General features: G+C 37.3%; 1 protein-coding gene across 3 annotated transcripts; it reads left to right on the top strand.

Annotated features, from left to right (window-relative positions):
* The first annotated feature begins 211 nt into the window (after positions 1 to 211).
* On the top strand, positions 212 to 6,845 carry LOC113300091. 3 transcript variants are annotated; one of them, XR_003335401.1, is made up of 6 exons: positions 212 to 316; positions 1,991 to 3,466; positions 3,577 to 3,663; positions 3,996 to 5,732; positions 5,845 to 6,005; positions 6,084 to 6,845. XR_003335401.1 is itself a non-coding variant. In XM_026549272.1 (4 exons), exons 3-4 carry the CDS (start codon positions 5,910 to 5,912, stop codon positions 6,738 to 6,740), a joined length of 753 nt encoding a protein of 250 aa, XP_026405057.1. In that variant the 5' UTR covers positions 3,876 to 3,903; positions 3,996 to 5,732; positions 5,845 to 5,909; the 3' UTR covers positions 6,741 to 6,845. The 3 variants fall into 3 exon arrangements, 1 of the variants encoding a protein (XP_026405057.1); XR_003335400.1 differs by having other exon boundaries at positions 236 to 3,466; XM_026549272.1 differs by lacking the exons at positions 212 to 316; positions 1,991 to 3,466; positions 3,577 to 3,663 and adding an exon at positions 3,876 to 3,903.
* Positions 6,846 to 11,025: the final 4,180 nt, after the last annotated feature.

Raw genomic sequence — 11,025 nt, 5'->3', positions numbered from 1 at the left:
TTTTAGTTACCTTTCCGGGTCGGATTTTAACGAGTTAGCTTAGATTATTGTTTATTATTCCTTAGCCTAGGTGGTTTGCTTGAACTAGAAATTTAGGGTGTGAATATAATCACCTAAATATGAGGAAAATAAAGAGACATTTAAAGTTAAAATAAATAATAAAAATGTTTAATTATTATTAGTAGTATTATAACCAAAATTGGGAGAGAGAATTTGATATTAGAAAACCAAATGTTAAGGAGAAGAAGGAGATGAAGCTAATATTTCTTTTAGAGAAGAAGGTTATGAAAATCAGTAGAGGATCAATCTAATTGAGGTAGAATGTTTAATCCTTTCTCTTTGTGTTTCTTTATTATATTTTGATTTTTATTTTGTTTAATCTTATATCATTAGGGTTCTGAAATTTGTCTATTTAATTTGATGAATACTATTAATGATCAGACTTCTGTTATTGGTATATAACATGATTGGGTATCACTAGTTAAAATTTGAGAGTATTCCACGATATATTCTCCGTTGAATGTGTGTTTGAATTTGGATGATAATTTCTGAAATTGTGGACAGTTCCGCTTTGCTGTGTTTTTGATATTCTTAAGAAGTCTTAATGACGCTAAAACGATTTGAGTCCTTAACAAAAGTTGTTTATTTGTGATTTATCTAGCAGTGTGTTTTGGATTGAGTCAATTTTACATTTCTATGAATTTATCATGAATTTTTTGGTAATGACATGTAATCTGCCCAGTTTTTAGAATGTCCTTGTAAATTCGATAACTTTTGTTTGAACCGTTGGTTTTATGTGAAATTTGGATATGTGGTTGTTTTTGGAGATATGTATGTTCTATAAAAATTTCAGGAATATCAGATAAATAAATCACCCAAATATGTATGATGCAAAATGGACGCAGTTATCTTGTTTTTAGAAATGCTTGAAAGAAAATTTATTTTTTTATGCCATGGTTGCTTGTGTGTGTGTAAAAATGTTTTATAAAAGGAAATGAGTTCATGTTTTTCCGTTAGATGGAATATGGTTTCATGCTAACGGCTGGTAATGATCCCCGAGAGTTAAATGGGTAATGATCCCCATGGGAACTTGTGTTTCCCGACCATCGATGGCGGCTGTCCGTGCCGGTAAGTGATAGGTGGTGTACGAACCAAGGTTTTCGTACCGTGAATGAAACGAGTAATGATCCCCAAGAGCAGATGGGTATGATCCCCATAGGAACTTTCGTTCCTGACCATCGATGGAGGTTGTCCGTGCCGATAAACGATAGGTGGGTGTATGAACCAAGGTTTTCGTACCTTGAACTCAATATTTTTTGGTGAGATGTGTTGAAATATAGATTAAATGATTTATTAGAAACGTAATTGGTTTTATGAACTCATGAGTTGAAACTTAAATGGATGAATTGTGAATTGATGTGTTAAATCCCAAATGGATGGATGATTAGTGAACTCATGGTTTCTCTGTGACAATATTAATATGTGAATAGATGTGTTGAATCATTAATGAATGACTTGTTGACAATTATTATGGTATTGTAAACTCATGGTTTGTTGGTGATAATATTGATATGTCACTCATGGTTTGAAACTTAAAAGGATGGATTGTTGGAAACATTATTGATGATGTTAATTGGTGTGTTGAATCCTAAATGGATGATTTGTTGGCAATAATATTGGTATTGTGAACTCATGATTGAACAAATAAATTGGATGACTTGTTGATGTATTATTGTGAAGTCTTATTTGAAATCTTAATTAAATGATTTGTTAGAAACGATAGTGGTATTTTGAATTCACGGTTGAACAAATGAATTAGATGATTTAGTGAAAACAAAGGTAATGTTGTTGGTTGAATATATTCGTTGAAGTTGCACTGTATTTCTTATTGTATGTTATTCCTTGATAAAATGATTTTGTTTCCACATATTTAGAGAATAGGGGTACATTATATTGAGTTGTCATCTCACCCCAATTGACATCCTTGCAGATTTATCAGAGTAGCACAACGAAAGCTATGAATGAGGAACTTAGTGATTGAACTGCTTGATTGTATTTCTTGGAATGTAATTTGAAATAATATGTTTGGTTGAAATCGTCGTTAAGATAATAAGCGGATTTAAATGCTTCAGATTATGTTATATAAAGTTTCAACTACGTTTTGTGCAAAAGTAAATCAGCAAAAATATGTATGCATAAGTCTCTTTCCGACCCGTAACGCTTCGAGTTTGGATCCCCATATGGGTTTGACCCTAGTCCGGAACTAGGGGTGTTACAAGTTGATATCAGAGCTCTAGGCTTTAGATCTTACATGGGACATTAAAAAAAAATCGTATGAATTGCTGTGCATGATTGTTTGTTATGATTGTTGGTGATGTTGCTTAACGTTTTGTAAATGGGTTTTGTTTTGTCGGCCACGCCTCTTTTTTACGCTTCTCTTACTTGTCGTCGTTCCTCTTTATTTCTCGTTTTCTGATTTTTGGTAGGATCTTGCTCCTACCTGATGGATCAATTTCCTAGTTTGCCCAGGTTTAGTTTCAACTAATAGGGTTCGAACTATCGCGCAGGGCGCAAAATACCTAATTTTTGCAAATTGATAAAATTAGGTTAAAGAACTGAATTTTGAGGGTTGCCGCAAAATCAATCAATTTTTGGTGAATTTTGCATACTGATACAAAAAATCACTAATTTAATATCAAAGGGAAGCATAGCTTTGCGTGCCTCTGATTGAGTACTTCCACATGCATCTTAATCCTGACACTTCGGGAGATTCATGCTACTCGGCTGGGAGCGAGCATTAGTCGTCATGTCATGTCAGTATTAAGAGTTCAAATGGGGAACATGACATAGAATAAAAACTCACAAATTTACAGAATATTTGGGATTGTTGCTAAATGCACCATTCTGGATAAATTTCATATAAATATACTGAATTGCTCCATATACATGTAGTTAAAGAGGCCTCGACACTCATCACTTTTAAATGGCTCAACTTCTTTGCATAATGATGGCACATTAAATACAAGGTTTTACAATTTTAGCCCTGACTTAAAAACCACCATCAACATTAAGTTCCATGCTTAGTACAAAACAATGACATTATAGCGGGGTAACCACTAGATGGTGACAGACGATGATAAAAATCGAAAAGGCGAGACATGTAGAGGTTACCAGGAAAAGTTTGATTGACCTTTGGCAACAGGTCCGTGCGGCTGGTGATCTTCGTACCGGCCTGCTGCTAGTTCGGCCATGGAGCGTTGGCGCCGCGAGCTCAGCTGCCTTTCTCCGTGCATGGTCCGAAAGAAAACCCTCCTTTACTCAAATTCCAAAGTATCTATGTGTATAAAAGGGAATCGACCTTCCCTCTTCTTGTTGTTTTTATTTGCTCGCCCATCTTCATGTCTTCATCTGCAGCAACAAGCTTCTCACCGTCGGTAGTCCAGGCGCGTCAATTGTCAGCGGCAAGGTAAGCAGTCTTGTTCGCTCCTCTTTCCTATTTTATATGAATTCTTGTATGGGCTGCTTTTATAGTTTCAAAATTCCATTCAATTCTGAGTGAATCCTCTTCGTTGATAGCGTTGGAGTGAGCATCAGCAGCACCAGTAACAGAGTGATCAACAGTAATTAGGAGGATTAGCAGCAAGACCAGCATGAGAGTTCGAGGTGAGTGTCGTTGTTTTTTTTTTTCTTTTTTTTGTAAAACCTAGTTTTAGGTTTTCGGCCGCGGGCATAATTCCCGCGGCAAAAAATTTCTTTTGGTCGAGCAGGTGAAGGTTTCTACTCGATCCGGCTATGGGCGTATATCCCGCGGCCATTTTTTTTTTTTGCGTGAATGCGTCTCCATTCACCATTCTTATTAGTCTGTGATCCCCATACTTCTTCATTCATGAGCTTCGACCATTAGTGAGTACATCGAATTTTGATAAGAAGTTGTATGTATGACTCCCTCTTTTGGTATGAAGTAATGACCCTTTTCCCATTTTGCTTCATTGTAGTTACTCAAAAGTGAACAGTAACTTAAGAAATTCTTGTTTGAATAAGATGTCACCTAGAGATGTTTTTGCTGCCAAACTGAGAAGTGTTAACAATTCCAAAGATGGGCCGAATGTAGATGATGAATTCTTCACAAAGTCTTACACAGCTGCAAGGACACGTCCCGGCCATGTGATAACCCTTCTTACTGATTCGGAAAATGAAGGAGTTGTTCAGTCGATTTCTCCAGAGTGTGTAATAAGGTTTTGTCTCCATAGGAAAGAGTATCCAACTTCTCCCATTGACTTCAATATTTGCCATAACCCACTGCGCTCTTATGATGGATGGATGGATGAGATACATGATGAGCAATGACCATGTCGGGGAAAATCTGATTAAGGCACAAATCATGGATGATGTCATGGCGTTTGCAACACTTTGTATTAGGAAAGATGTTGTAGGTTTGATTACTTTCATTTCTAGATGGTGCATGTCCACTCATACGACCATACGTAGATGGGGCAATACGACTATTACTTTAGAGAGTGTGGTTGTTCTGCTGAATCTTCCGGCTGTAGGAAATCTTGATTTTGAATTTTCCAATGAAGAAGAAATAATGCACGCCACTCTAGTTAAGAAGGCAGAAGGATATAATCGGCAGGAAAATGATGAAAAATGCTTCTATACTTGGTGGGTGTCTGAATGGTTTCCTACGAAACCAAAACCGGATTAGGTATTGAATGACACGCTCTGTGTTGCTGCGTTTTTATCCTTGTGGCTGTCTAGATATGTTTTTGATGATGGCTCCGGCACGAAGGTAATAAGACGGAAGCTTGTTAAATTTGCTATTAAGCTGGCGCAAGGTGTTGTTCTTCCCATAGGCAGCTTGTTCCTTGGTTCCTTGTATTCCCATCTGGATTCCCTAGCAGCGGACATGCATGCTTCCAACGGATATATGAAGATAGAATCACATGTTCATATCTCCGTTCTCCAAGCATGGTTGTGGGAGCATTTCAAAGGTTATGCTCCTAATCTTGTAGCTTCGTTTTCCAGTATATATGGAGGTGCTAGAATACTTCGTTGGTTGAAGAAGCGCCCAAAACCTGGCTTAAGGATCATCGATTTCTTCGACAACATGCATGCAGTTAACTTCGTCCCTAGGCACCGATTCACACATCTATAGCGCAGCCGGATACTTTTGCTTCCGCTTCGGGCATAACATTGCATTCTAATGGAGAGAATCTGAGTATTAGAGAAACTGTGTTTACGCGAAGCTGTATACCTGGACATGTTCCATATTTCTTCAAGGAATCTTTTACAGTGGTTCCTTATAATATCGACAGAGCTGCTCGTCAAATGGGTTTTGATCAAGGAATTCCGTTCTATCGTCCGTTGATGCCCTCAAAAGACCTGTTGACATCTGTTTTTCATAATAGTGTTTTCGCAACAAAGAAGAGACTCCCATTCTTGCTTCCAGGAAGAAATCCGGTGGTAACCCCTGGGTATAAGGAATTCTGGCAGGAAGAGTTCCTTGCTCTTCATCAATTCGTGCAGGACGTCGTGACGGATCAACGCGGCAATCCCTCTCCTAAGACTTTAGAAAAACATAAGTTGTTGAAGCCGCTTCCTCGAGTAAGTGGAAATCTTCTGGACAAGGTAGAAACAGTCCCCAGGAAAAGGAGCGGAGGTCAAAAAGGCGTGCAGGTGGTATCCGATCAGCTTCACCATCCCTAGTGATCTCCAATTCTTCCAATATGCAGGTATGTATGATTTTCCTTCTGACCTGGCCGAGTTATTTAAATATTTCGGATTATCCTCACTGAACATCTCTCTTTTAATTCATGGTCTTGATGATATGAACGCCTTTGCTAGACTCGCACGCAGCCGCAACATGGCGCCTCCCGGAGAGAAATCCGGTGATATTGAGTCTCTTGAAGATGAAGAGGAAGAAGAAGAAGGTTCGGTATGATAAAGAAAGTACCTCTAAGTGTAGTAGCGAATCCAGCTCTTCCGGTGAGCCAACAGCTGAGTCGGTGAGTCTCCCACACATTTTTCTTCTTGTATTATTTGTTCTTTGGTGTGAAATAAATATTCAACTAGTGGTTTTACAGGAAGGAACCGCACCTGGAGATAACCCTGAGATGGAGATTAACCCTAATGAGGATGTCGTTGCGCCTTCCAATGAGAATGTGGACGCCATGTCCGTTGTTGCGGGTGTAATTGTTTCCAAAGAGTCTTCTGAAATTGAAGGAGCGTTGGTCGTAAATTCTGCTGCATGCGCCATTTTCAACCCTCCGTTCGTTGCTCCCTTAGCCGATCATGTTCTGATTGGAGGATTTGGCGTGCCAGCTAAGTACGCGGAGTTGTATACCCGAATATGGGATAAGCATGGACACATCGCAATGACCAAGAAGATTAGCAGTCGTGTTTCGTTGGTTAAACGCGTGGAAGAGGCCCTATCTTCAATCCATGATATGTGCAGCGTGACTGGACACACCGTTTCTGGGGAAGTAATCTCAAACTGGGAGTACCATCGGGACATGTGCGTGAACTTTGAGTTTAACGCCTCCTGGTTCTGCGAAGGATTTTCCAAAATCAAAAAGCTGCATACTGAAGTGAACGAGGTTCCCTCCCTGGATCTCATTAATCAACAGGAGGTAGAGATCGAGAAGTTATCCCAGGAACTGAAGTTAAAGCAGGTTGCTCTCCAAAACATGAAGGACGCTTTCTCCAAGAAGAATGAGTTGTTGTTGGATGATTTCCCTTGAATGCTTTTATTTTTTCTGAACCTTCTCCTCTTAGGTTTTTTTTTTGAACGGCAAATGACGCTTCTTTTGTAGTTTGATTTTCTGGTTTTGATCTAATAGGCAATTTCTTTGTGAGGCATTTTTTAATTGATTTACTCTTGAAATGATTTTGTGAGTAATTTTCGGAAAGGAATGATACTTGGATCAACTAATAAGTTGGAATCCTAATTATGAATACAAATAGCGTAACCATTTTGTAGAAGTCGTAAATATTGCATGAAGAATGGAAATACTAAAGTGATATGTTATTTTAGAAAAACTGGGTTATTGGCTTCTACTCTCAATACGGGACTGACGTCTGTGTCAAGTCCCCAGCGAATTCCAAAACAATTGGTTGTGTTGTTTGATGAGACTCACTTTTCACGAGGCCTCCAACAAAACTGAATTTTCTCGGATAATTACTTCAAATCCAAATGCATTGTGTGACGCAGTTGAAAAAGTGGGGGTACAACAACCACACCAAATATTTCTCTTAGCAATCTGTATGGACAAACTCCAATATACTTTCTAGAGAATCAACTAGACAGTCAGACTAAATCTAGATAAACGTATATCAAAGAGTTTATATCTCAATCTCTCGATTTGATATATACTCAAGCAAATAGAAATCTGCGAGTCTTTATCAAATACTAGAGAGATAACTTGGATGGTACCAAAGACCAATATCCAAGTGTCAATCAATTTAAATCAACAACCAAAAGGTCGGATATTCTAATTGACTGCACAACGTACAACCTGTGATATTTCAATTATATAACAAAATATAATGCGGAAAAGAAATAACACAGACACCAGAACTTTGTTAACGAGGAAACCGCAAATGCAGAAAAACCCCGGGACCTAGTCCAGATTGAACACACACTGTATTAAGCCTCTATAGACACTAGCATACTCCAAATTAACTTCGGTCTGACTGTAGTTGACCCCCAATCAATCTCACACTGATCCAAGGTACAATTATGCTCCTACGTCTCTGATCCCAGCATGACGCTACGTACTTGATTCCCTTAGCTGATCTCACCCACAACTAAGAGTTGCTACGACCCAAAGTCGAAGACTTTAATAAACAACTCTGTATCACACAGAAAAGTCTACGGTAATAGATAAATCTGTCTCCCACGAATATACCTATGAGTTTTTTTTACGTCTTTTGATAAATCAAGGTGAACAAGTACCAATTGATAAACCGGACTTATATTCCCGAAGGACAGCCTAGTATTATCAATCACTTCACAATAATCCTAATCGACGCAGCGAAAAAAGATATTGTGGAATCACAAACGATGAGACGAAGTATTTGTGATTAATTTTCTATCTTGCCTATCAGAGATATAAATCTCGAGCCAATTATTACAATCGTACTCGTAACGATAGAAGATGCAAGATCAGATCACACAACTACAAGAAAATTAGTATCGGTATGGCTTCACAATCCCAATGAAGTCTTTAAGTCGTTAACATGGTTTTAGAAGAAGAAACCAAAGGTTAAAGGAGAATCGACTCTAGATATGCAACTAGTATCACACGTAAGGTGTGGGGATTAGGTTTCCCAGTTGCTAATATTTCTCAACCGTTGGATCGAAAACTTAGCTTGTTACACACAAATGAAATGTCCAATTTTGGGTTTACGAACCATTCCCAAACATTAACATTTGTTGGTTCAACAATAGTTAACCAAATGGTTAGCCATATGATCACTCTCATATCCACCATATTCTTCTTCACCATAACTAGTTCAAATGACTCAAATGAACTAGTTAGAGAGTTGTTCAATTGCTTAGAACTTATGTAACTACACAAGACATAATCGAAGCAAAAACGGTTTGATTCACTCGAATCGGTTCATGAACTTTATACCCACGGTTTGCAAAAGCATTCCTTAGTTTATATAAACATGAGTTTAAGAACAACCAGTTTTAGATATAACCAACTCAAGTTCGCGGACTTAAGCTCACGGAAGGAGTTCAAAAACTTCAGCAGAAATTCTCGGGTCGAGAACTTCCGCCAGTTCGCGGACTTGGCTCACGCCACATTCCGTTTCTCTTGATCAACAAAGTTCGCAAACTTTGGTTCAAGGAATAAGTACTTATACATATATGTGTTTCCACAAAAATGCTTTTATCCTACCAATGGTTATGTAATCTAAACTCTCATTTCAATCATTGAAACATTCTCAGAGGACGTTATATAGCCGTTATTCACAGACCATTTTTCGTCAGAGAAATTTCCAAAGTGATTGAAACATAACATGACTTTCGTCACTAGATAAATATGAATTTGGCTAAAGCGAAATCTTACCAACACATATTTCGAGAAATAGATAGGCGAGTTAAACTCGGCTCGAAATAGCAAATGTGTATAAGGAAAGTCTATACATCAGCACGACTTTTGTCTCAAGAGTTGGAGATAGAGTAGATAGACTTTTTAGTGACATATAAGTTCAAGTCTCCACATACCTTTTAGTCGATGAAGATCCACCAGTTCCTTGAGTAGTCCTTCGTCTTGTATGATGATTTCCATGGAGTCTTGAGCTCAACTATACTTTCTATCCTAGTCCAAGACCTTTAGCTATGTAGGATAGAAATCAAGACTTATAGTTTTGATCACTAACATTGACAAACATGCTTGAGATAGTAACGCATGCGAGTTCGACCGATCAATGCTCTAAAAATCTCCCCCTTTGTCAATTTTAGTGACAAAACTATTAATACATATGGAATACAATAAATAAATAAATTAACTTTTGTAGCTCCTATTCCACATGCCTAATCTTCAAAATTACTCGAAATCTTCGTCACTTCCAAGTACTCCAATGATCCCAAAGATTGTAAGTTTAGTATCATCGTTGTTGAAAATATGTAGCTATAACAACAAGAAAACAATAGTTCTCAATCATTGTTATACAATGTCATAGTATCATTACACAGCGTTAAAGTCGAATTGTATCACAACTTCAACAACAATACTATGGTGATATGTATCACTCCCACTTAGTCAATACTCCATCTCACATGGAAACCACTCCCCCTTACATAATTATCCGAAAACCATATGTATTTGTAGTGTGAACTACTTATTAAATCTCCCCCTTTTTGTCAATAAAATTGGCAAAGGTACAAGAACGGGATCCTAATGAAACTTCCAAAAGAGACATTTATTGACCAAAAGAAAGCAAAAGTATATCATCTTATTTAGATACAATCATAAAGTCGAAGCTAAATGCATTCATCAAGGAGTTTGTAAAGATACAAGATACCCCTAAAATATTCCACAGCCGCACTCCCCACAAAGATTTGGCAATTAAGCGCAAGTTCAAAAAGAACTCTTCCCCATTAAATGTCATTCCTGAAAGAACAACAAGAGCGACCTTAATTTCGAAAGAAAAGAAGGATTTCTTTGGACATAACAAATCACATACAAGTATGAATTTGAATCCAAAATATTCGATCAAACTAATCACAAGAGAACCCATGATTAATTTAATTGACAAATGCTCAAACATAAGTGAACTTATGGAGACTTAAAAATACAATTAGATTAATCACAAGAGAACCCATAATTAATCTAATCGAAATACACAACCAAACTAATCACAAAAGTAATCAATTTAATTGGTCATGCTCGACATAAGAAAACTTACGGAGCAACAACTAAATAACCAAACAAGATGATTAATTTAGTTGAATATGCTCGACATAAAGTACCCTACGGAACAACAACATAGCTAATCATGAAAATAATCAACTTGGTCGTTCAATGCTCAACATAAGACACTTTACGGAGCCTCACAGTAATACATAAAATATGGATCAGGGAAGATCAATTACTACGGAATACACAAGGATTCATTATATTTTCCGTCACTATTCGCATAACGACATTTAATAGACATAATCCTTGCAAACAAAAGATTTTAACCTATCTTCCATCAATAATTGACAGTATAGGCTTAATTTTTGTATTTGTCAAAAGTCCATTCATTCTTTTATCAACATATGAATATTGACATACGAAAGACTTTACTTTTGACAAGATATGGGACGGCCAAGTTCACGGACGTAAACACACACATCCCATAACAATATTGCAGTATATAAAATCATAAAGATTAATACTGCAAAAATCATCTTCCAAACAAATTTAGAAATTAAACCAATAAATCTAAAAACATGAAGATGAAAACGTTGGACATAGCTATATGTAATCGCAATAACGGCTATTCCAAACTCTAGTTATTCTTCTAATA

This window comes from Papaver somniferum, chromosome 7 (genome assembly GCF_003573695.1).
Source record: "Papaver somniferum cultivar HN1 chromosome 7, ASM357369v1, whole genome shotgun sequence".
Lineage (NCBI taxonomy): Eukaryota > Viridiplantae > Streptophyta > Magnoliopsida > Ranunculales > Papaveraceae > Papaver > Papaver somniferum.
The sequence above is the reverse complement of the archived record's forward strand: the minus strand, read 5'-3'. Positions and strand labels throughout refer to the sequence as shown.